The sequence below is a fragment of the Anomalospiza imberbis genome, chromosome 5 (genome assembly GCF_031753505.1).
Source record: "Anomalospiza imberbis isolate Cuckoo-Finch-1a 21T00152 chromosome 5, ASM3175350v1, whole genome shotgun sequence".
Classification (NCBI taxonomy): Eukaryota; Metazoa; Chordata; class Aves; order Passeriformes; family Viduidae; genus Anomalospiza; species Anomalospiza imberbis.
In genome coordinates, this window is record NC_089685.1 from 12,471,508 (window position 1) to 12,498,392 (window position 26,885).

The 26,885-nt window shown below is 38.2% G+C and overlaps 1 protein-coding gene across 1 annotated transcript in view; it reads right to left on the reverse strand.

Annotated features, from left to right (window-relative positions):
- The window catches only part of RELN (reelin), a 275,790-nt gene that overhangs the window by 126,964 nt on the left and 121,941 nt on the right, over positions 1–26,885 (reverse strand). The window contains exons 5-9 of the mRNA XM_068189636.1: positions 26,831–26,863; positions 25,135–25,213; positions 18,302–18,398; positions 14,627–14,678; positions 17–113 (exon numbers count right to left, since the gene is read on the reverse strand). Coding sequence (XP_068045737.1) covers positions 17–113; positions 14,627–14,678; positions 18,302–18,398; positions 25,135–25,213; positions 26,831–26,863 — 358 coding nt within the window. The remainder of the gene's footprint in view (positions 1–16; positions 114–14,626; positions 14,679–18,301; positions 18,399–25,134; positions 25,214–26,830; positions 26,864–26,885) is intronic.

Here is a 26,885-nt window from a genome sequence, read left to right on the forward strand (position 1 = left end):
AAGAGCTGTAGCAAACCTAATTTTCTCCAGCTGAGTCCAATCTGCAGAACTGTTCTTACTGTAGGACACCGTGATGCTGGGATCTGAGTAACTAAAGCGACACGAGCCCGATCCTGGGAAAACAATAAAATGAGAAATGTTACGACACAATGAAGCATAAATGATTCTCCAATAACCACAGTTGCTGACTGTGCTTTTGTCACCTTATCACTTCTCCCCATTTTAAAGGGCTTTGATTGATGATGAAATTTCCTGTGATCTGTTGCTGAAAGTAAACACAAAATAATGCATGCTTTATGAGTCAGAAATAAAGTAGAAATGATAAATCACAGCAGTGCCATGTAATCTCTGCAAATTTCCCAGGGGAAGCCAAGTAAATTACTTAACACCCCCAACTGCAGGAAAAAAATCCACCATCTAATGTTTAAGCAAAACCTTATTATTAGAGAATAATCCACATAGCAGAAGTCACAGGGAAAATAGTAAAAGACTGTTTTTCATATTACTGTATAATTAAAAAAGTCTACAAATAAAAATACAGTGAGAAGAAAAGATATACAGAATTACTTGAGCCAAGAGCAAATGTGATTTAGGAATTTAAAAGAACAAAGATATTACAAAATTAGTTATTTTAAGGTTGCCTGAAGGAAATTAAATTAAGAAATCATCCAATATGCTCCCTAGATCCTATAATTAATAACAAACACTTGATGCTGATCTGGGAATCTCAGAACACTTTACAAAAATGAACTAATTAAGCCTTATGGCACCCCTGCAAGGTAAGGTAATATATTTACTTTTGATTTATAAAAGGGTGCCTTCTGGGTGTTGTCACAAAAGATGAGCTTAACAATTTATACATGGGGCAGTCAAAATAAGATGAAAACAAGATTGAAAAATTCGTCCCAGAAAACATGATAAACAACCTGAGCTGTAATTAAACACACTAAAAAGACTATTTTTCCTCAGACACCAGATAATTCATCCATCTCAGAAAATTTGATGCTCAGTGAAACAGACACATCCTGGCCTTTGCTCCAAAGATACAATGTCATAAGCACGTGAGATTGAAAGCAGCAGACATCATGTACTTGCCATGTTCAAGAGAAGCAGCTCTCAATTAAACAGCATCTTTGATGGCATCAGGATATTACTGAGTGAGTAACACAGCTTTGCTCACACTAAGAGTATGTATTATATGTGCCACAAGTAGTGTGTTATGTTTATGTGTGTCTCAGATACGTTCAACGACACTGGAAGTTGTGTAAATAGATATTTTAATATATGTATAAATGTATATACACACTGCTGACAATAAAATACTATCATTTTCCAACCCACGGTGATTATTTTTGTAAAAGAAATAAATGGCCTGATTAAAAAGGTGTTAACCACTAGTACAAGAGAACAACTTACACATTTTAATGGGAACATATGTCATTAAGCACAAAGCTTGCAGCCCCAACTCCCCTGAGGCAGTTCACATTCACAGCCCTCAGCCCTACAGAACTGCTTTTCTACTCTGAGACACACATCACATACCTCTACAGGGGGAAAACCACTCCAAAACATGGGATGAAGTCCTGTGTCTAAAATTTTCTCTGATACATCAGCTAGATTCCTGGAAATGATCCACAAAGTTGTTTTCCTGTATCTTTCACTAATGTTAAATTGCAAATAGAGTAACAGATACTTCTGAGCCACTACAGCTGCATGTGGTATGTTCAGCTGGTCTGACACGTATTCTTGCTGTAAAGAGGCACAGAATAATTAATATTGCAAAGGCAGCAGGACTTTGAATTACCAGCCATGTATCCAAAATGACTACAAAGCAACTGTCTGGTTATATTTTACTGACAAGGCATTTTATTTCTATCATATTAAAGCCAAATGATGTCAGGAAAAGCCTTTGCATTTCATATTTGCCCATCTGCTGAGATGGTCTACTTTACTGAGCGACATCTGCTGTCACTTCCTACTTCTGTGGAATTTAGGAGTTCCAACCCTTAATCACATTTGTTCATTTTATTTTAGAGGAATTCAGTTCAAAAATCAGGGAACTACAGCCAGTTTGATGTCTTTGGCCAGTCAGAGGCTGTGAGGTAAAACAGCAACATACTGAGTTTTATGTCAGATGAAATTAAGATAACATAAACAGTAAAAATAACCAGCAATATAGACTTTGCAAGGTAGGTGCGGTATTTCACTTTTGATACTGGAAAAAGAGCAGTGGAGACAATAAAGGAGAGACAAATGCTGGTTTTCATTATTATTTTAACGATCAGAGTGGATTGTATTAAGATTAAAGATAGTTTGGGAAAGTCCTCAAGCAGCAATTACTGGCTGTGATGACAAATGTGTTTTTATCAGTGTTTAAACCCTCTTTTTGTATGTTCTTAACTCAATAAGATATTAAGATTATTTTTCATGTACCTAATTCTGCAAAACTCAAACTGACAAAAAAAAAATTAAAAGGTATTGATCTGATACTTGAATCTTTTACAAAACTAATACACATCCTAGTTTGCATTAAGAATTTCTCCCCAAGAAAAGCGAGGAGGTTGAACATGAAACTGCACTACAGGACAGGATTTACTGAGATGGTCTTGTGAGTCACTGCCTTTCAATATAATTTTCAATATTACTTTCAATATTACTATTATTTAGTACTATGGCTGTTGGTCCCTATCACTGTTATTTCAGTAATCCTAAACTAGGATTATTTAAAATAGAAATCTGCTTTTTGGATGTTTGCCTCTACCTCGACCAGCAAAGCTATATTCTGACTTTCTGTACAAAAATATGATCAGAACTCAAGTAATAACATTACAAGAATTGGGGCCAATTCATCTCAGGAGGGAGGTGTCCTTCCCACAGCTCCCAGAGATGGTAATAAACAGTTTGTCAGCTCCAAGCAGAGAAGCAGGAGCAGGATATCATGCCATATATATTCACATCTTCCTGTCCTCTGAAGGAAAAGTTGTACATTAAACCTTTTGAATGAGATTAGATTTGGCTTACTTTAAATCAGGAAAGCCCAGGATTTGAATTAGCCCTGAAAACAGGTAGCAAAACCTGCACGATGATTACTGTAAACAAGTCTGTGTTAGTAAGCTACTGCATTAGAGAAAAAATGTTGTTTATTCCTTAAGATGAATATGTCATAGCAAGATTGATGCCTTGGTGAGGTTATTGCTAGATAAATCTGGCTAAGAGTTAGGATTATACTTTCAATATTAAGGGCTTGCATGTGTAATTGCCTACTGGGAGCAGGGGGCACCCCAAACCATTCTCCAATAAAGAATAGCCAATTTTTTTCTTTACATATATATGAGGCAAGATTGTCCTTGTGTTTCAGGAATAAAGTATTTTTTTCCTTTGGAGTAATTTTACTCCTTTTGAGAGACTTTAATCTGATGTTCACAGACTTCCAAAACTTTCAGAGAAAAGCTAGAGACAACCTTTAATGATTTAATTTTAAATGATACATTTGAAGCTCAGGCAGAAATTTTGTCTCTTATCAAAAATTATGAGCAGCTTTTGTTATAAAACCCAGCCATTTCCATATACTGAATATTCTGAAACACTAATTTATTTGGCTGGTGCTTTATATGTTTGGATTTTTTCCTAAGCCAAATTTCAATAAAACAAAATTTTCTTAAAGTTGAGTCCAGGCACTGATGCTAATAGAAGGGGGTTTTGACTGGCAGAGTATGGGATTGCTAAACATGTCCTGACAACTGCTTTGTTAATTCTGCTTAGCTAAACAGGAAAGAATAGAAAAGTGAAACAAAAGTATGTTTCTTAATTGTTTTGCTGCTTGTTTCACAGGATAGGTAACCCATAGCCAGGACCTGACAAGCATTGACCACTCTCAGCATATCCAACTGAAACAGTCATGGGTTTTTTGTATTTTTTAATTTTAGGTCTTCTTAAGCTCATTTTGGCCAGCTGAAGTACTGGTGAATATTTTAGCTACCTTATTTTTCAAATGTCATGTTGGTAGCAGTACTAAAAGCATAGTATTTCAGGAGAGATGTTATTGAAGGCACCGCATATCAGCTGTTTGTATCCAGATATTCAGTTATTTGTATCCAGGCTGACAATGGCAGGCAAAATTAATTCTCACTACGCCTTTGCCTCCAACTGTGTCAGATTCACAGAAACCCAAGTCATACAGCTGTTGGTCTCTAAGATTTCTTAACAACATTGATCAGAGCTGGTGTTTTGCTGAGATAAAACTGGGTGCCATCTGCAAGGGAAGCAATATTTTGCTCCTTATAGAGTGTAATGTCCTCTGCCTCTTGACAACTCCTTGATAGCTCCTGTGAGTGCTTCTGTGGATAAGCAGATGAGATATCTAATGCTGGCTTTAAGGAGAATCAGTCTAATGGGGACTGCACAAGAAAGATGCAGACAAAAATTGTGCAGAAGGGTTCCTATTGTGTCCTGTATGCAGTCTGAAAAACAAAAGGGTGCTGGGAAGAATCCCTTATATCTAATGCTACTAGATTACATTGATTAATTTTGTTAACAGGATGAATAATGATTAGTGTTTGCTAAGGATTATAATTTTGTGATATCACTTGAATTAAGCCAAACTGGATAATATAAATGACTAGTGGTCAAATCTGGCTGGCTTGCTAATAGTTTTTTCCAAAGTAATGAACCATACAGTTTGGTATAATGAATGGTCCATGGGTTCTGATATTTTTTAGGTGCATATTTATATTGGCTTTTGATACAGAAGAAGATGGTTTTAGCCATTTTAAAATACAGAATATTTAGTGCTGGATATACAAGATGCACTGATACAAAAATATGCAATGCACTGTGCATTCCATTCTGTTTCTGAAAATTTTCTCAAGAGAAGGTCACAAGAGCATTTTTATTTTTCTTTGAAGTCACAACTTTGAATTTAGTTACAAGTGTGATTTTTAACTATGACATTTTAGATCTTTAGACTTTTTAAACAGCTTTTCCTTATTTGTAGAGTGAATTCAGAGTACAAAGAGGTATTTTGAGTGTAAAAAATATTCAAATTAAAAACTGTAAGAACGGCACTTTATTTTGTAATCATCATCTATCTGTTCATGGAAACAAATATTTTTATTGCTGGCTGCTTTTCTTTCTCTTGTGGGAAAATGATTTGGACTGTCTGTACTCTTGTATGTGTTCTGATAAAAAATCAAAAACAAATATCTGGCACTAGGAAAAAAATGCCAATGGTGTTTGCCTTTCATAAAAATCAGATCTACTTTAGCATTAGTGAGAATTACAAATTTAGTAATATAAAGTCTCAGCTATTTATTTTCTGCAGGTTTCTGAGAGCAGCTAATTTTTGTTCCACTGGCAGATTTAGGCTGCTGTTCCATTTCAGAAATGCTGGGTAGTTTCTTACATCTAAATAAAATTAAAGGGTTGATGAGCAGGCTAAAAGCCACCACTTTAAAACTGTAAAAGATGAGGGGAAGAATAATTAGTAAATACACTTGATAAAATCATTCAGAAGAACTTCCTAAATGAAGTCCTAAAAGTTAATCTGAGGCTAAACCCTAGAAGGATGCGGCTCTGAGCAGGCTGCCCTTGCCCCAGGTGTGATCCTGGTTGGAGCGTGAAGCAGGTGATCACCCACGGGTCCCTTCCCATCCACCTCCTGCCAGGATTCCCAATAACAGCAAATGTACTTTTCATGAATTAATGGAGCTAATTTCCTTTAGATGAGAAGTCTGAGGAAATACTTATCTGGTACAACTTCCTCTTAGTCTATTTATATTCAGAGATCTAATGTGCTTCCTGCACTCACACAAATTTGTTCTCTTCTAATGAACAAGCTCAGATCACAATTCATATTGCTTTTTGTGCTGAGAACATTAAGGAGAGAAAAATAAGCCAAGCAGAAAACTGTATTTCCCTCATGCCAGTGTCCAATTTATTCTGATGTAAAGCTATTTATAGTGTCTCTTTTTGAGATACAGCCAGCAGGTATGTGCTTGGGTAATAAGTCTGTTGCCAAAGAAATAATTGCATGATGCTAAATTTAACCATGCTTTTAAGTACACCAACATCATACAACAAAACACCTTGCTGAAGGCTAAGTGGGCAAACTTGCTTAGACCTGGCTGAAATGGACACCCAGGAACTGTAGCTACTGAAACAATAGCATCATTAATGCTTCCAAAATACTTGCATTTGCTCTTGGATGTCTGACAAAATAGTAACCCCTGTGTTCAGGAAGCATTTTCTACTGAGGTACCCATATTCTACATTTCAACATTATTGCCATTAAACAGTTAGTGTCAGATTATGTGGAGGCCCCCTAAGTGAGAGGGTGACCTCTCAATGAAGCTGGGCAAAATGTAAATTATACCATGTGAAAGTAGCTCACTAGTACACTAACACATATCAGTAAATAGGAAGAGATGCTTTGTGTAACTGTGTTTAGCAGCCAGCTGTGAAAGTCTAGAATCAAGAAAATGAGCAAGAAAATAAGGTAAAGATATTAAAATCCTGCAGGAAAGTTTTATATAGATCCCTACAGCCAGTCCAGTCTAGGGGCAGTAGAAAGCACACATTGGTCCCAAGAACTGCTGTGTAAAAGGAGTTATCTGGAATATACAGATTCAAGGGCTTTCCTTGGCTGCTTTAGTGAAATCCTCTGGCAGCAAAAAAATCTGGGAAATAATTTTTTTCAAGCAAATTCTGCGCTGAGAAACCCAGTAAAACTGATTGCCTGCCTTTAAATGTATATGAAGGTAGATAATAATTAGCTTGGTAAGACTTGGCTTTTGCAATTCCTGATGGGCCTTTCTATTTTTATCTGCTTTTACTTTTCAGTCTGTCACCACTAGAGAAACAGCCAGGACAGCTTTGCTGAGCTGGGGGCTTCTCAGTTCCCCCCCGCCCCCCACCCCAGGAGCTACAGATGCTTTGTTGTTTAATTTAAAAATGGACCTTTTTAATCATACAAAAGTGTTATCCGTGTACAATGATATGAGCAGGATTAAGATGGGTCTGTCTGTAATCCAGCATTTATTATTTGCAGTGATCAATTCCATAATGGCCCACGTTTGTCTGCAAGGTGGTGGCATGGCCACCTGCCCTGGATCTGAATCCTGAGGCTCTTTATCTCTTCTGCTTTTCTCCATGTAGTAAATCTTTAACACTCACATTTTAATTCCCAACAGTGGCTGAGAAACCCTGGTATAGAAGTAATAAAGACAATATTTCATTGTAACCTTGTGCTAGCCAAAACAACACAAATCATTTTGCCCCAAGGCCATTAAAATGTCTTTCAAATACAGCATCAACTTTAAACCCTGGTTTCAATCTAGGTGTTACCTAGGCAGCCCCTCTTGTAAAACTCGGCGAAATAAATAAACACCACCTCACATTTTCACATGCTATGTGAAGAGTACTCGATGATATTACTTACCTGTCTTATTCTTTCATATTAGATGTAATGTATAACCCATGCATCAACACAAAGAGCTTTTCCACCAGAAAAGGGAAATTAGTAGGTTTCATGTCAAACAATAGCAAATGGCAATTTGGGTAGCCAAGCAAAAAAAATCAAAACAAAAAAGAACCATATTGTTTTATTGGGAGGGAATGGGAAATGAAGCAAGCAGAAGAAATGCAGAATGGTGAATGACACCAATTTTGGTATTGAGTTATGTTATATTAAATTCTCAAGCTTTTCCCAAATGTATAGGAAAGAAACTAGGACAAAACAACCTGAGGGTTCAAATATTTTTAACGCTGTGCTCTTGTTGCTGAGAAGGGACAGAATCTAACTCTAGTAATAATGAATCTGTGGCCACCAGAACTGCTCCTCCCTGCTGGTACCACTATGAGCACAACTGTGTGGATGTGCCATGCCTGCACAGGAAACCTGGAAGGCACCGGAGAAAGAATTTTGTGTCACTGAGGGAAATCATCCATGCAGGTGACTAAAGCAAAGGAGGTGGCTCAACATGCCCAAAACATTTGGCACCACAGCTTCCTCTATGAGGTTTTTTGGTGTTCAGCTAACAAGATAGGGATGAATTTACACGATCAAGTGCTCCTCCATGCTGAATTCAGAAGGGATTTATTTTTCACTTTGGTATTTCTCTAGAGATGTGTGAGTGAATATTCCTAGCAAACTTGAAGGAAATCTCTATCCAGTTATGCTGAGGCTGTCCCACAAAATGCTATTACAGCATTTGTCAGTCATCCAATAGCTTCTGCTAATTATAAAACTGACTAAACAAAACCGGAAATTAAGAGGAAATGATCAGCAGTGGTTCCCTTCAGCCAAAGCTAAAACATGTTTGGAAATGTTCTGTTGAGTGGTCTGAATTCAAGCAGAGGATAAACAGCATAAAAACACTGCTGTCAATATAACAGCTGCCACCAGATCTGAATTAAAACATGATAAGAACATAAATGATAAATGTCTTCAGACGGTTACATGGGGCTAAATGTAGTCATCATTGTTCTCATGGCTGAGCCAAAGTAGAATTGGGGTATTTCTGGTGGGAAGCAGAAGGGATCATCATCCCATGAACATCTCTGCAGAGTCCTCCAGATGCTGCTCTAGGGGACAGCCCTAGCAGTGAGAGACTGCTGTTTGCTCCACAGAAATACATGGAGCTCAGTGAATCAGCTGCACTATTTATTTTTGTAAGATTATTTTTTGTTCATCACAATCTTCTACTTGCTGAGGTTAATAGAGAAGTAAATGTGAATTCTGAAGCACAGAATCCTATCAGGTAAGGACTAATCCAAAGGGCACATTCCACAATTCTAATGATGATGCTGAGATATAATAATAATAATAATAATAATAATAATAATAATAATGATAATAATGATAATAATAATTTGTAGGTTGAGCACACATAATTTCCATTATCTACATGATAAAATAAATTTTATAATTTAATTCTGCAAGACTACACTGGTAACAAAGGCAAATTGCCACTAAAAATGATAAGTGGAATAAATAAGCCTGAAAAAAATTGCATTTTACTTTGTAAAGGTGATGAACACTATCCATGCTTTGTCTTCAACAACCATCACCAAGACCATTAGGCCATGGATTTCTCTGAGTAAAACAGCTTTCACATAGATCCTAGTGACCTTGGTAGTTCAGGGAGAGAAATAAAGTCTGCTGCAAATGATTCACTAACCTGATGTCTTAGGGTGAAGCAGGACATGACATGAAAATCCTTTTGGAATCATTATGTCAAAGATCTGCATCCAAATCAGTGTCCCTTACTCATAAACTAAGTAAAAGCAATCAATAGCAGAATTTAAATAGTTTTCTGAATGACAGTCATAGAGGACTGTGAAATCGGCAGTATTAAAAACAGACTCTAAATAAACTAAGCCACATAGAAATCCTTGGTATGTTGCACATACACCTCACCACTTAAAAAACATGACAGCACAAATGTAAAGTCATCACAGGCAAATCTCAGCAGTTAAGTACAACTGATGGTCTGATGGATTTTAAAAGCTCAGGAAATTTGAAGTGAAGACAGGGGTGATTACTCAACCGGAAAATAATGTTGCAAGTGTAGAAAGTGTGTTGAACAAGATCGGAGAAATTGTTATTTCTGTTACTGGTTTAAGTGATTATACTGTAAGATTGTCAAGGAAATATTTATATATGTAAAAGCAGAGAGTTTGGCATTTTAATTCCTTTGGAGGTAAATAGAAAATGTGGGAAAAGGGTACTATAGAATGAAGATTGCCCCTAGCAACATCTCTGCACCCTGAATTACCAAAATGTCCTGACTAGTTGAATAACAATAGTAATTTTTCTAAATAATATTTTAACCATATTAAAACCAATAGATACACACATTTACCCTTACTATAGGATTCTGTTAGAAAGATACTAAGGATACATTGATAAACTGCTGGCAGGTATTGTTAGTGATTGTAATAGATTAATTCAATACATGTGGAACCCTCAATGGAATACTTGTCAAATGCTTATTCAACAATTAACTTGGTCAAATAATTTAGAACAATGGAAGGTGCAATAGCAATAGATGGCAGAGAAGTGACTGGGTGATGTTAAAGAAGCTCACAACAAACTGTAACTCTTGGTCAGCCCTGAAATATTTGGGTGGCTGTTCACTGTAGGTCCCTTCCAACTGAAATGGTCCTGTCCTGTCCTGTCCTATCCTATCCTATCCCATCCCAGAAGCAGTGGGAGAAAAGGGCCAGTCTTAATCTATAAGTAAGGTCCAAATGCTTGTGGTTCCAGACCAGTGAGCAAATCACAACATGAGTGACCCATATTCTGGATAATATCTACTGGGATTTTCCTGAGAAGACAAACAGAGTCCATCTGGCAAAATCACAAAGCACTCTCACAGATTAAAGCCTGATAGTAAAACCTCACTGAAAACTCTTTTTACTGAAGGTTGATGTGCTAGATTTGATTCATGTCAAGTCTTTTCTTTAGCAATAGCTAAGGCATTAAGCATATGACCCATGCAGCGAAGATACCTAAAGAATTTCCAGTGCCAGGGCCTGGCAGCCTTCAGGCACTGAAGATCACCTGTGCTCATGCATCTTCAAGATTTTCATGCTCACAGCAAATAATGCTCTCAGAGAGCAGTCCTTTCCTTGCCAGCTCTGTGGTATTCTCAGGGTCCACCAAAAGTATAGGGACAGGCTTTATTATTTTATCTATTGCAGGAAAAGTATTTTGCATCATATTGAGATTCTTGTAAGAGGTTTCATTCATCAAGATAAGCATATACACCAATATTACACATATGAAGTGACCATAACTCAGGTCACTCATAATCAATTAGGGAAAGTTGGTTTATGATTGCAAACAGCTTTTAAATACTGCAGGTCACGTATTTGCCATACAAAGGTTGTTTTGAAGGGGACTGAAAATAAGGATTAATGGCTGACTCATCTATCACCCTGATAGATTGGAGAACCTGACTTTTACAAAAGTTTGTTTTAATAATATTTTGGAAGGGAGAGGCCAAGTCCAAGCTTTTCTCCAAATAAAGCACAATGCTTTTGAACCTGTGTTTCTTTGTTTGCAAGACTAATGGCTTGATCCTCAAGAAGCAGAGCTGAACTGCCAAATGTTTCTTATATATGAAGGTGTATTCCTTCTCAGAAGATAAAAAAACCCTTCCCCCATAAACAAATTTTGGTTTAAGGAAAAATAGTAAGGACGTTAGAATTTTTTTTAGAAAATTAGGGGGGCAGAATTGCTAGTTGCTAATCCTGTAATGACAGAGGATCTTTGTGACAATGACATGAAAGTTGAAGGGAAAGCAATTTTAAAGTAGGACTGTGCTTTACAAACATTATGTATTTATCCAGCATATGATACTGACAAAGTCATCCTGTTTTCAGAGGAATATGAAGGAATTTTCATAACAAAGCTGAAAAGTGGGAGGTTTTCGTATCAAGTTATTCTCATTTTCAAATACTGGTAAACAGCCAGAAATGATCCGGTCATACTAAGACATAAGGAGAGAGCCATGGAACAAAGTTTTTCAAGGCATTATTTTCCATTAACAATTTTCACGTTGTTTCACAGATGGCTCCAAGGAGCACCTGCCCTGGAGGCCAGGCTGAGTGTTGATGCTCATCACAGCATCTTCAGCTGCAGCAGAGGCCCTGCAGAGGAGGGAGGGATGGGAAGCACCTGCCAGTGCTGAACTGCCCACGCACACCACTGCCTCCAGAGCACATGCTGAGGAGAACACCCAAGGAACAAGCTTAAGCACAACAACCTGCACACCTCACACCTTGCCATTGCTCCCTCAAAGCCTTTCCTCTTCCCCCCATGGGATTTTATGTCTCTTTCTTTCTGTATTTAGCTCAGTTGCTAATCTCTCAGTACGAGGAGTCACCTTCCACGGCAGTGGCCCATGTGAATGACAGAGCACGTTCAACCCTGGGGAAGCCCAGGGATGCAGCTGAGGTGAAAAGGCTCAGATTTGGAGATAGAGAATATTTCAGCTAATGAATCAGACTAATGTTGTGTGGCAGCTGAGTCCAGAGGCTTTTGTGCAATATCCTGCAATTCCCAAGCTGTTGAATCAGATGGTCTGGCCTGAGAGAGCCCAAAGGCATTGCTTTAAATATCTCAATTAACAATCCCACTGAACATTAAGGAAACTGCTAGACGTGCCAGTGTTGGGTCTTGGAGAAATGCAGTGATGGATGATTAAGACAGTTGCAGTAATCAAAATTTTCTGCACACTTGGGCACAGAGTGCATGAGTGCAAATATCATCCCCAGCCCTGGACCAGCTCTAAGTGGATGCTGCATGACAGACAAGTTCCTCTCCTTCAGAAAGGATAATGTACATTGATGTCCTGTGTGCTGGAAATGCCTTACTATTTACCTTTTCATCCTAATTAAGCCTCCTTCTTAAGTGCACCTTTCCAACTGCCTTGGCCTTTAAAGAGCAAAACTACCAAATATATGATACATGAAGGAAACTACACAGAATATCAACTAATGAAAAATTCACTAGTTTGTTACCCTCCCTGATCACAGAGTTTGAAAGGATCTGGAATTTATGGTGAAACCAGAATTTAGCTTCAGAATTTTTTTCTTCATTTCCTAATTCCCTACTGCCTATGTACCTGCAAATACAAAATTCCATCTGATAATTAGTGGCAAGAGAAATTAAAATGTGCACTCTTTAATAAGGCCAAAGCTATGTCACAAATTTAACATAAAAACATCCCCAAAAGACTACAGCTTAAGCTATACCATGTCTGATAGAAAGTGGTAAACATTCTTTAAAATAAAAAGCAATTCCCTTGGATCAGTCCCTAAACGGGGTTATGATTAAATCAGACATTTGGGAATAAGCTGGAAACTGGATTCTGAAGCCAAGTATTGCTGAGCTCAGCAGCAGTCCCCTGGCTCATGCTGGCTTCTATCAGTTACAAAACCAATCTGCATTGTATTTCAAACTCATCACAGGCACATGGGGGAACATGATACATTTTCAACTGGAGGCTGAAATGTGGTTTTCTTGGATGTGCATCCACCCCTCTCTGCTCCATCATACTGAGGATTTTACTGGTTCCTACTGGTATGGGTTCAGGCATTCTTAAGATATATTCATTAAAATCTTGTCATACAGAGTATTTCCTGCTCAGCTCTCTCTTATCCTTTTTCTTATTTTTGACCCTTCCCATCTGATAGGCACAAATGCTCCTAGTGAAATATCAAGTCTCATTTTGAAACTTCTGTGAGCCTGCATTGTTCTGCAGTTCACCTGCAGCAGACACCAGGCACTGGGCTGTGACAGCAAACACACACCTACCAGCCCATTCACCTTACCCTGCTGTTAACCACCCTGAGTCACTGCAAGAATAATCCATAGAAGATTTTTGCAAATTTTCTTGAAAAGTGAAATTCCTCCATCATCACCAACTTGCAGCTTTACAGAAGTCACTTCTCCCTGTGCTTCTGCCAGTGAGCAACACATCCCAGTGGATCAAGTGAGCTGCTATGCTTGCACTGTCTGAATGAAACTGCAGGGCAGCAACAGGCTGGTTTTCATCTGAGGTACCTGATATTTATGCATGGATTCAGTTGAGGATTGGAGACATTTTTTCTGGCCTTTTAAAACCAGTAATTCAAAATAAAAGGATAGATACCAGTCCTTAGATGTATTAACATTGCAGTCAGTAGCAGGTACTGATAACTTCCAATACCCAAATGAACAACTTCAGGTAAAAGACAAATTTAAATTGTGTATTTCTGAGCTTTCTAGGATTTTGATTTCCAATCCATCAAAAAACCCAAGCTGTTTTCCAAGCTATGTGATTGTTCTTATTTTCAACTGAGATTTCCAGAGTTTAATCACACATCTCTTGAGATACTTCTGGAGAATTACTTTTTTAAAAATAGGAATATGATTTGGAAACCCATATCCAGGGGTCCACAGAGGAAGCAGGCTATATTTCCTGCTTGCTTTTTTACAGAACCATTTATATCAATAGAACATTTTTCCTTCATATTTTGAACACTGAGAAATGAGTTAACAAATTAGATGTTTTTCAAATCAGCCCCAGCCACAGCCTCTACCATAATTTATATCCACAAATGCACAGTGAAATGTGCAAGAACTCACAGTATTCTAAGTAATACAGCAGGCAATCATGCTGTAGATAATATGGACATAATAGCATTTAAGTCTTCATTTGACCTACCTGTTCTCTTTGTACAAATGTGTTAAAAACAACACTACCTTGGTGTAACTTGGAATATATTGGGAGGGTTAAATGGCAAAACCCTTCTTTATTTTTTTAGAAACATTAATCCCTCTTCAGTGAAAGCGCAAGAAATTATAATGTTAAGCATCAGGCTATAAAATAGGAGAAAAAACCAGAACTCAAACATGGCTCATCACAGTATCCACTGTAGCTTTTCATTTCCAAAATTTAAAACAGTAGCTCCATGTCAGGAGATGAATAAATATACTGCAGTTTAAAAAAAAAAAAAGAATAATCCCTCATATTGAGTATAACATCAACCCGAAAGGTAACCCTGAACTTTAGGGCCATTTTTCTTTACAGAAAGGACTTTTTGCACTTTCTCGGGTGAAAGGGTAATCTAAACTTACCAAGGGAAAATTGAAGCACAGATGCAGTCGTTGTGTTAAGGCCAGTGGTGGTCTATGGGAAGAGAAGAAAATATTTTTGTTAGATCAGCAAAACAATACATTCATCACTTGTTTTTTCTTTGAAAGCATGGAAAATATCTAGACACCTACATCTCCAGAGCATAGGACTGTTAATCACAGTCAGGTTGAGTGATCATGGACATTTTTGTTATGTCATTTTGGTTATTGAAACCTCATCATATGTCAAAGCCAGAATATTTTTCCACCATACTAATTTCTACAACAACAACAAAAAAATCACGTTTATGTGCAACAAGGTTGCTTGATCACTCTTTAGAAGACTGAAAAAATGAACTCTGTGGTTAATAGACAGCTTAGTGCAAATCTATATATATGGAACAGTTCTCACTTTTCCCAGCACAGAATAAGGACTAAAAATTATCATAAATAGATTATAAAAATAACATTTATTAACCCTAAAATATTGAATTATTAAGAGGAAACAATGGAACTTAAATCTTATACACCAAAGGAAACAAAAATCCTTGGTAATACTGTGTGGTATGTACAGTGCAATATTGTAACAGAATCTACCCACTGCTGACATCCAGAGAGGTGGAGAAAAAGAAAGAGAAACACCAGCAGCTCACCCTGTACTCAGTAAACCACCCTCCCCTGAGGCCTCTCTTTCTCCCTTCTTTGAATGCCTCCATATTTCAGTAGCTCAAATTAGAATGGTTCTCCTGAAAATGCTATAAAATAAAAAAGCCCTAGTGTGTTGTGAAGGACACCTAATTGTTTTCAATTTATTTTGAAAGTTGAATTTAACAATACTGCTACTTAACAAGCAAGGCATCCAAGAGCAAAAGGGACTGGACTCCTTCCAGTGCCAGTGCATACCTGGTTGGGCTATTCATTAAATGATGCCTTTGAAAATAATGGATAGAGATCTGCATGAGTTGGTGTGAGGTTTTGGTGTGATTTGTTTCTTTCCTACATACCTATTACATAGCCAAAAGAATTTCTTATCAATATTAAGGAACTGGATGTTCACTGAAATGCATTGAAGATTAGCTGATAAAATACTACATGTTACAACAGATAATTTTAATTTTTAAGAAAGAATAGGAAAGCTGCATTTACATAGTCCCTTTAAAAATACAGTCACATTCCCATTTAAATCATTCTGCCAGGATCGATTCAGTATTAGGTATCACACTTACCCTGCCAAATAACAAATTACTTTCTGATTCAAGTTAAGAAGGCCTATTATATTCATTTTAATTCAAGTAATTATGTTGTGCAAGTTATAGTTTGAAAATAAAACCTTTATTGAGGTTCAGTAGCTCATATCACCAAGAAATTAAACATATCAGTTATCACAGAAGAGACATTCTTGTAGATTTAGACTGTGCTGTGAATAATTTCAGCAATGCTTTGGGAAAATGCACTAGACTTAAAACATTTTTTTTGCAAAATTCTGCATTGGACTGCTTAGTTCAGACACTGAAGAGAGCATGGTAGGGAGAATTTAGTAGATATTTTCCTTTCTTGCAACATCTATGATGCTATACACCTTTCCAGGATTTTGCCAGCAGTAAATTCTCACCAACAGACAGAGACAGTTGGCATTAAAAACCCTCTGCCTGCAGTAACAGGTGGCTGCTGGAAATCAGGAGGAAAGAAGGAGGTCAAGGTAGCAAATCAGCAGCTGTTAGAGCTGTTGATGTAAAATATTTTGCAAATTCAACTCTTCTTGACTAAGTATTTTAAAGCAGTATTTCATGTACTAGGAGTCATTAGCAGGAACAGAGATTTGATGATTGATTTCAAGCAGGGTCAAAAGAGGATCGATAAAAATCATGGAGAAATGAAACCAGTATTAAAATTTGTGACAGAAAGAGGTATGCTGTGAAATTGCCAAAACAACTAAAAATGAGAAACAGGTTGGTTCTAAGACAGCAGGTATTTAAATGTATGTCCATACTCAAAAATAGAACTAGATCACACCTCTGGCCTGAAAACTCCTGTGCTCATCCATGGTGTTAAGCCATTAGCATGTTCCTGCAGAAGGGTTTAATTTTTCTGCAGCACTGCCATAATATTTATAAATACTTTTATTTTTAGGCTGGTAACTGTTTATAAGCATGATGATTTTTTCAGATGATTATTTAATCACACCACTTTGGTAGCATAACAAATGTTTTCCAAATTCCTGATGCCACGGTAGTGCTACTTTACCACACAGCAATATTATAAATACAGTCCAAGACTGGATTTTGAAGGCAATTCTTGATTACTAAGGATAGTCTAAATTGCATATCAGCAGGGAGAAGACAGCTAATTAATGACAGTTCAAAACCCTCAGAGCTGGGACCCTGGGTTTGTTAAACGTCATAAATAGATTTTTTTTCCATGTAGTGTTGTCTATGCTCAGTACTACAGCTAAAAATGAATGTCAAAAATGGGAAAAATACCCCAGTGGTGTGACTTCCCTTTTGCACAGGACATAAGCCAATGCATGCCTTCTCAAGGCAGTTAGCAAAGCACAGCACATTCAAACAGGATGCAAAGTAGCAGAGAGGCCATTTAACATCCCTGACAGGATTCCCGGGCTGGAGCTGGCTGCAAGGGAAATTCTTCTTTATCTGTAAAATCTCTAAATTAGTTTTATATGGGTTTATGACTTTTATGCATCACATCAGCAATATCTACATTGCATTTGTGTAATTCCCATTTAAGGACATAAAATTAACCCTGTGAAAAGAATTGCCAGTGTCTGAAATGAAGGGAAGATGCCAGGCCAAAACCACTTCTGTTTATGGCCCTCTTCCATGTTTGCTCTTCAAATAGCTCTAATCAGCCTCCCCCTCCATTCAGAAGACTGTTGAAAACATGAAAATTAATTCTGAATTACATGGGCTTTGATCTGGTCTTTTAATTTTTCAGTTCTTTCCAAAGCTCCCCTTATACGTACATCATTGCAGCTAGCTGCTCAGCATCAGCATGTGGGCATTGGTTTATGTATTGCAATTCATTTCCCACAACCAGATGACCTCCAGTTAATGCAAATTGCACTTGTTTCTTACAGAAATTTTATGACCAAACTACCCCCCAACAAAATTAATTCTGTCCCATTCATCATGACTCAATCTGTTACATACACTTCCCCAAGACTGGCAGGTGCTTGCTCCAGGCTGCATTTAAGTCTGTAGGATGCAATGTTCACAAGTGATGTTTTACAACTAAATTATCATTTGTCAACAGAGACAAGAAAAAACGGGACAAGACTAATAAAATAATAAAAGAAAAATGAACCCTGTCTCTATTTAATTGTTGGATATAAAAAGAAAATGATGCCAGTTCGAAAACACAGTTCTATGTCCTTGGCTTCTCAGTTTTTCAGAGATACTTTAAATGACTTGGATACATGCTGGATCAAGAGATTGTCCTGTGCAAAGGGACAAAGGTTATTGCAGCTATTGCAATAACCTTTGGTTAGCATCTATTGTTTAAAACACTGGGATGTTTCTGGGTGTACTTCCATGGACCTATCACCTTGCTCAAGAGCATCTCTGCTAAATACCAAACTTTCAAAGCACACCAAGACGCCTGCAGCTGACACAGCTTCCCAGCCTGCAGCCCGAGCCCCGGCAGAGGAGGCACCTCACTTACCAGTTCTCTAGGACCGTATGGCTCGCAGAACGTGGCAGCATTGCCGTGCATTATCACTCCACAGTGTCCCCCAACCTCACAGTTACTGCACTCAGACCTGCAGGGAGAGCACACCATGTTCAGAAGGGAAATCAGAGACTGGATGTTTGAGACCGTGTAAACTGTAAAATCAGACTGCTGTGTCTTGGTGCTCAGATTGGGCTGTTTGTTACCCTGGTGCTGAACACAAAGGTAGGGCAACTGTAAGTATGAGCCACTGGAGCTGTCTCTTGTGAAAGGCCCTGGTGATTCAGTGCTGGCTCTCTGCAAATTGCGCCTCCTCTAAAGTGGGGTGACCCTGCTCATTGAATGCAAAGCATCTCACCATGGGAAACCAAGGTGAAATCTCACATGTATCATTTACCCTGAAGCTACTCTTACAAAATTCTTGTGAACATTTGATTTACCATACATAAACCCACCATCATGGAGTTACCATAAAGAACAGCTGAGGACAAATGTCTGGGATCAGCCCCCCCCTCTGCTTGCAGGGTTATTTCCCCAAAGGCCAGGCTTGAGGCTGCAGTGTAACATGGCATTTGCTGTTGCTTCTATTTGTATTTGTCATATTCCATATTCCTAGTAAAAGAGTTGCCACTCTGCTCACCTTTTAGGGGAAAAACTATAAAGAAAATCTCAGAGAGGCTGGTCTCTTCAGAGACAAATAATTACACCTGTCCTGATACTTCTTAATTTAATCTGAAGGACTTTGTGGGCAGCCTGACTGCAGAATGTAAGGAAAGGGCTGCCTCCCCCACCTTCTAGGATTGGGTATCAGATCTCGGCATGAGGATCACATTTTCAAAAAGCATTGAATATACTCCTGATCCCCAACAAGCTGCCTGCAATGGTGCTGGCCAACATTGCCTTTGGGCATCCAAAGCTCAACTTAAATACCAAACCTCTAGGGAAGCACTCCAGAAAAAACATCAGACATAAAAATGTTTGAGTTATTTTTCCTGAATGAGCATGCCAGTGAATTAATTCAGAAATTCACACTGATAGCATTTAGGACTTTGAATTTAAGCAGCAAAATAAAACGTTCTAATAAAGTAGTGGAGTTCAAATCAACATCAGTGAATTAATATTTACTTACAGAAGTCACAGTCAGCAAATAATTTTATTTCTCAATAAAAGGCAAGAAGAGAATATGTGAGTGAATAAAGTGGTACTTTTAGAGAAAGCACAGAAGCAGAGCTCACAGGAGACATGGTTTGTTGCTATCTAAATTTCACTTGATCCCCAAGTTCCGACAACTGAAGAGCAGAGGGACAGGAACTAGAAGAATTCCTGTGATTCTGTAGGATTCTAGCTGTTATAAAAATTGTTTTCATTGTATGCCCCTACATTTTTGAATTTTATAGTGGAGCATCTACCTGGACTCCTGATACGTGCAAAGAGACAGATATGGCAGGAAAACTTTGCCATGAATACTTTGTAGGCACCACATAGTCCTTCCTGAAAGGTCAGGCTACATAATCCAAGGGATATTTTAATTCTCTAATTCTCATATTTCAACAGATAAAAAGTGTTCTACTTCTGTAATGTGGTCTATGAAATATTGTCTGGAAATCCAGAAACACTGTCCTGCTAATACAGCAGTTTCATCATCGGTTGTCCTTTCTAGGATGTCTCCTCTTGTACAAAATTGGATGGCTGTTGGCAATCCTGATTCAAACCTTTGTGCTGTCTTTGAAGTGCATTACCTTTGACAATAAACTGCTCATTAGCTTGACAAGAATGCATGAAGAGCAAGAAAATTGATCTGCTGTTCCTCAGATCATCGTCATAGTACTATGTGTTTAGAAACGATCCAATTTGCTCCTCTCCTGCTGCAGACAGGAAGGTTAATTTCTTTTCTATTTATACAAACAGAAGACAGTATTAATTGCCCTGGCTGGGTGCAGCTCTCTACATTATCTTTCTCACCTGTCTGGTCTAAAATCTTAGCACATTAAAATCACTTCGGCTTTCTTTTCACAGCTGGTCCTTGCTGCTGCTGCTGCTGACATGTGTCACATTTATCGAGATGACTTCTCCACAGACCTGCCATCTCTCTCATCTCTGGCTTAGAGAGTCCCACCTCTCTCTGCTATTGTTCTTCACTTTGCTAAGGGGGAAACATCTGCTGTTTCCTCACCTCTATTTGTCATTCCTTTTCCCTCTGCAATACCTGAGTATGTGGACATTATATTGACTGATGTCTTTTGTGATGTCTGAACCATAAAGAAGATAAACATTTCAAACTGCCAAGAGATTTTTAAACATAAATCTTTCTGAAGTTTAATCCCACAGTTTTAGTGCAATTTGGAAACCACTTTAGGACCTCTCTCTCCTGTCACAAAGCTTTCCTCAACCTCTTTGCCACTGGAAATATCGCAGTACCTGTACATTTCTCATATGCCATGAAGAAGTGATGACCAAGAGAATCTCTGTTTCTTATTGATTGATTTTACATGCTCAACTATTCTTCATGTCATCTTTGACAAGTGTGCCTTCTGTAAGTGACTGCTGCTTGGTGTGCTGATAGGCTTTGAGATGAAACATGACATCAGATTGGGAAGGAGAGTTTAGCCAGCAAAACACTTCTGTACTGTCTCTTTCTCCTTTAAATGTACTGAATCCTCTGCTTTCTCTAGTCCTACTATTAAAACTGTTTTATACAGAAATATGCATTAATGCCAACATTTATTCTTTACTAATTTATGCATTTATTAAGATTAGATCATTTATCATAGGATTAAACAGAATTTTTAAAATATTTGTTCTCGTTTAGCCTGGTTTAGTTCTTATATAGCACCTTCTTTATGCTCTCCACTGCAGTTTTATGAGGTTACATGGAGGCAAGATGGTCACAGAAGCAGATGCTCAATGGCCTAGACAGTCTTCTTCATACTACACACACTGAACCTCTACTCATCCAGCCATTTCCTGGCAAGTGGTACTGGTGCAGATTCCCTTTCCCTACTGAAGAAATCAGTTACTTCCATGGTTCCTGAGCTTTCTGAACTAACAGTGTCCTGTCAGTTTTCAGAAAGTCTCATGGACACTATTCGCTTGTATTATTCAATTTTCTAATTGAAAAATGTACTAAACACTTCTAATTAGTTCAACAAGTCAGCAGTGGCTGGCTGAGCATGGACATTGGTGCTACATTTGTGGTGGTGTGGGAATCACTCACCTACCTTAACTTCTTCAGCTAGTACATGTCAGATATATAATACATTGGACATTTATGATGGTGTGAAACATATTTTTTCCACAAGACAAGAGATCTTTGTAAGGTTGGTGGCAAATAAAACCCAAGAAATGAGGAAATCTTTGCTTAAATAAGAAGGCTTTTGCCTATGGGCTGGGGACTGTGGGAATGACCATATTCTGACATGACTGGACACTGGAAGAAAAGATTATTAACATTAGTTGGACACACCATACAAGAAGATTCTCAAAGTGGGTGGTTTCCCAAGAAAATGAGAAAATGCTTCCATTCTTGCATTCCAAGCAGAGAAATCCTCATTCTTTGTACTATGTTTCTTCTATGTTCACATAAGCATGTGTCCTCTCTTGTTGCCTCCTCTCTCCCTGTCCCTTTCCCACTTTAGCAGTTTCTCCTGTTTTCTGTCAGTCACCAAATTTTTGATTTAGGTCAGGAACTGTGGTGCTGTGACTTCTCTTTTACAAAGAGCCTTTCTTTTCTCTCCTCCTGCAGCTCCAAAAACACTCGCAGCCACTCCTTCTCTGTTTCTGAGCCTCCAAAGAAACAGATGGCTGCTGGGAAGGATGTGTCTTATAATGCATTTGAAAGAGCAGGCAGTCACTCTCGAAATCATACAGTGCCCTTGTGCAAAGTAGTTATTTGATGTGAGGCCTCTCCCAGCAATGGAGTGACACACTGGCTCTGCTGGGACTCATAAAATTGGACACACAGAGAGGATATAAACTGCTTAGCTGATGCGCTTGGACGGTACATCTCTGCCAGAGCTGCACATGCCAGAAGGGGAAGCGGGAGGAGTGGGAAAATATTAATCACTTCCAAGCCAGTGTTATGTAGGATTTGGGAAGAAAAGACTGGAGGAAAATACAAGCACTTCTCTGTTCATCTGTACACAAATAATGGCCTCAGAAACGATTAGAGTGGCTCGGTGTAGGGGGCCCTGGGGCACAGCCCTGCTGGGGTCTGTGCACACGAGGCAGCTGCTCCGCACAGACCAGACGAGCAGAGCTGGAAATGCTGCTCCAGCACTCACTGCAATTGGTTGTAGTAAAGATGGGATTTTAGCAGCTGCCAGGGGAAAAAACGCAATTTTAGGGTGGATGGCAACAACTGTTAATAATTCCTGATTTTACTCCCACTAGACAATCAAATGAGAATGAGCTTTCTGCCTCTAAGTGGATCTTCACTGGAGGCAGAGCCACTGCAGAAATTCTTTTTGCTGAAAAGCTCACGATACATCATTATGGTTTTCTTTTATTCATGCTCCACCTCTGTCTAGCATTGCTGAAAATGCTGGCTTTCTGCTATTACAGGAAAATCTGTCTCACGATTGTGGTGAGGTTTTGGATTCTCTCCTAGTACCCACCTCTCTGCACTGACTCACCAAGCAAGGTGGTGAAGTTTGTTCCAGAGGGACCAAATCTACATTCTGGGAACAAAAGGAGCAGAAGACTGAGGGCTCTTTTAATCTGAAATCTCTCTGTTGAGACTTCTATAAGCAAGGATGAATTTAAAGTTGAGAGCAATGGATAAATAAATGATGGAGGCTCCCAACAGACAAGCCCTCTGTGAGTTATGAGGCATCTGCAGGGAAATAATGCCTCTTCTCATTTCTTTCCACTCAAGTCCATTTACCACACTGCTGCTAAAGCTATCTACCTTGGCAGCTATTCTGCAACCCATTAAGAGTCCTTGATCTGTCCATAGCCATAAAGAGTTTTTTTTTTTTTATAGTATCACACGTCCTTAATGCCTCTAGTCCAGAAAAAGCATTTAAAGAGCTGATACAAAAGGAACAAGAGGAGCAAAAATTGTAGGCACACATTAAAGCCTATTAAAATGAGCATGTTCAAAATAAAAATATCCATAAAATTCTGTAAACTACGGCATTTTTACATAAGATGGTTAAGCTATGAAAGACCTGCACAGATGGACAGCTGTGACAGTTCTTAATAAAAGGAAAATTAATGTCACAGAATGAATGTATTAACTAACAAATGCAGGTAAGTGCTAAAATGCTCATCAAGGATTTATTTGAACAAGATAAACTAACCCAGTAAAATATTTCTGTCTTGTATGAATTAAAACAATAAATTTTGTTATGTTTATGAAATAGGATTGAAAGAAATAGAAAACTCAGAAATCTTATATAAAAAGGAGGCTCCAACCTTCAAAACTTCATACTATGACCAAGAGGTGTTTATCTGGGTATTATATACTGTATGTATATTCACTATACAGAACAGAATTAGTATTGTACCAAGAGAGATGTATAACTTCCTCTTCTGGGGCTTCGTACACATATATCATATGAAACTGTTGTCTATCTTTATGGTCACTGTGGTGGTAAAATTATTAATATTTAAGATTCAGAGGTCTAAGAGTTATCTTTGCTAAAAGAACACTCCATTTGACTAAAAGCTAACAGTCTGACCCTGTTTCCCACTCCCATCTTTGGAGCTAAGGGAGCAATGGGGGGGTTGCTCCTGTAGGCTCCATCAACAGTCATCTCTCCATATTGTCCTGTTGTTTACTGTTGGACAGCTGTGGCAGTGACTTAAGGAGTCCAGCCCTCCCAGGGATTGATATTTGACTTTATTAACATTGAAGTGATTATTTTCCTCAACTCTTCCCTTGTTTTCTGAACCACTGCATGGGTTGGGGCTCTGCAATCACTTGGCAGAGAATGGGGGAGCAGAAGGAGAGATGGTGTCTGAGCTCTCTCACAATGGTCACAGTTCATGAGGCCTGACCTGTCCTAAGCTGTACCTGCCTTATTATGCATGGGAAGGTTGAGATTCCTCTATAGCATCTACTGGTTAAAGAATGACAACATCTTGTGTTGGCTGATTCAAAGACTGTGATAATATGAATGACCCTATTCAGGAATCCCAAAACCCTCCAAGCCCTAGCAATTGGAAGCTGCTGTATAGAACTGAGAAGCAAAGTGTTTTCCTTCTTATACAATACAAAATCCTCAAAAAGTGTGCCTTCCACAAAAAAAAAAAAAAAAAAAAAAAAAAAAAAAAAAAAAAGAAATTCGACCTCAAACATTTTCATCACGTGAAAATTCGACAGAGGTATTTATTCCAGTTAGGGTTTGGGGGGGGGGGGGGGGAGTGGGGCTGGGTTCTCATTATTTTTTAAATCATTTGGAAACACTTCATTTCAGTTTAGAAGAAATTATTGCTATAGTTAGCTTCACCAAAAGCATGTACATCATGAAATAAATAAAAAAAACCCCAAAATTGATACAACAAAGTATAATTATTGAAATTCTTCCCCTTTTTGATGAAAAACTCTGTTTTCAGGAAACCAAAATCTTCATTTATAAATATTCACTGAGCTCAGCTCTAGTTGTTCTATTTTTGAATTAGTTAAAAATTTGAAATCAACAAGAATTTTTCACCCACTTCAATATGCATAGAATTTTTCAGTCACTCATTAATAAATTAATTAATAAACCAAAATATTTAGGTCCTAATGAAGCAAACCCACAGTTTAGTTTATACTTCATTTAATTCAATAAATATAATGATTTTGTTTGCTCAAATGCTTGTAAAGGAGTGCAGAAACTCACCACATGGTAGGATTCAATTCTTGCTGATGGTAAGAGTCAAAGTCATCTCGCAGGATAATGCTGTCACTGTGCATTTCAGCTGCAAAGAAAACAAAGCAGCATATGAAAAGAAAATCCAGTGCAATCATCCCATGCTTTCTATATGTTGCCTTACCTGAAGAAATGCATTGTAAAATGCATTCTAGATTTCTAAAAATCTGGTTTTTATGTTATGCTACTTATGAAAGCCAGGGTTTCTTAGTTACAGGGGCTTTTTCCTTACCGTGGATCATAGTACCATAAAAATTTAAAAGTGCCCCAATAATGAAAATGTGATGGCTATGGAAAGATGGAGTCCTCGAGTCACACTAAATCTTTTAAGAAGTTTTGTTCCAAATTGTTGGTGTTCGAAATGTTTAGAAAAAAATCCTTCCATATCCAGATTCTGCAAACATGGGCACAAGAATTGATGAGAAGTCCTAATGAGTGTATTACAGCTCTTATAGTCAGGGGGTACATTTTGACAACTCATAAGAAAAAATCCATGAGCTCATTGGAATTTCTCTGCTGCTATCAGCAGCTATCAGTAAAGGTCAACTTATCTAAGGAACATAAACTGTGAGTTATGTTATGCAAATATTTCTCACCACTGTTCTGCAAACTTTGGACTCCAATATTCCACCTAGATTTACTGTCTCATTTATGTATGATGATGAAAAAAACTCACTAAAAATCCCAAAACTTTGGCACCTATGATTGTGTTAGACAGATCCTTCTCTCCAAATACTTCCATTAAATGAATGAAGTAACTGTCACCTGCTCTTTAAACTGAGGAAGAATGCCAGATTGTGTCCTGGATGAACCAAATCGCAGCACAAGGGCTGGTGGATGCAGGGCTGGAGAGCAGGAGCAGCAGTGCCTTGATCCAGGGTCCACCTTGGAGGTGCACTGGCACAAAACCTTCCTCACAGTAACCCTGCCCTGGTGTGAGATGCTGTCCCACACTGAAGGTTATGGGTCATAGAATCAGAGAATGGTTTGGGTTGAAAGGGACCTTAAAGATCATCTAAGTCTAACACCTCTGGCATGGGCAGGGACAACTCTCACCCTACCAGAGTGTTCAAAATCACATCCAACCTGGCCTTGAACACTTCCAGGGATGGGGCATCCACAGCTTCTCTGGAAACCTATTTCAGTGTCTGACCACCCTCACAGTAAAAATTTTCTTCCTGACAGCTAATCTAAACCTGCCATCTTTCATTTTAAAGCCCTTTATTCCCCCTTGTTCTGTTACAAAAGGCCTTTAAAAAATCGTCTCCAGCTTCCTTGCAGCCCCTTAAGTACTGGAAAGTGCTCTAATGTGTCACTGAAGCCTTCCCTTCTCCTGGCAGAACAATCCCAACTCTTCCAGCCTGTTTACATAGCAGGGATGCTCCAGTCCTGTTTCTCTTGCAAACAGATACTCTAACACATAACTAGGACCAAAAGGTATGCAGCATGATACACTCACACTGCAAGGAGTCAAAGACAATAAAGAGCAATAAAAACCACAATGAAAAAGCAACTAATCAGAATTAGATACAATTCATTCACTTTTATACAAATCTCATTTTTATTTTAATTCCTCAGACCAAGTTTAATGTGACTTTACAGATTTTTAAAGTATAATAAAGTCAATGACTCTGAGTTTAAGTAGTAAGAATGACAAATCACCTACCTAGGTGAGGATGTAAGGGAGCTTCTGTCGGGGCTGTGGAAAACAAAAACACACA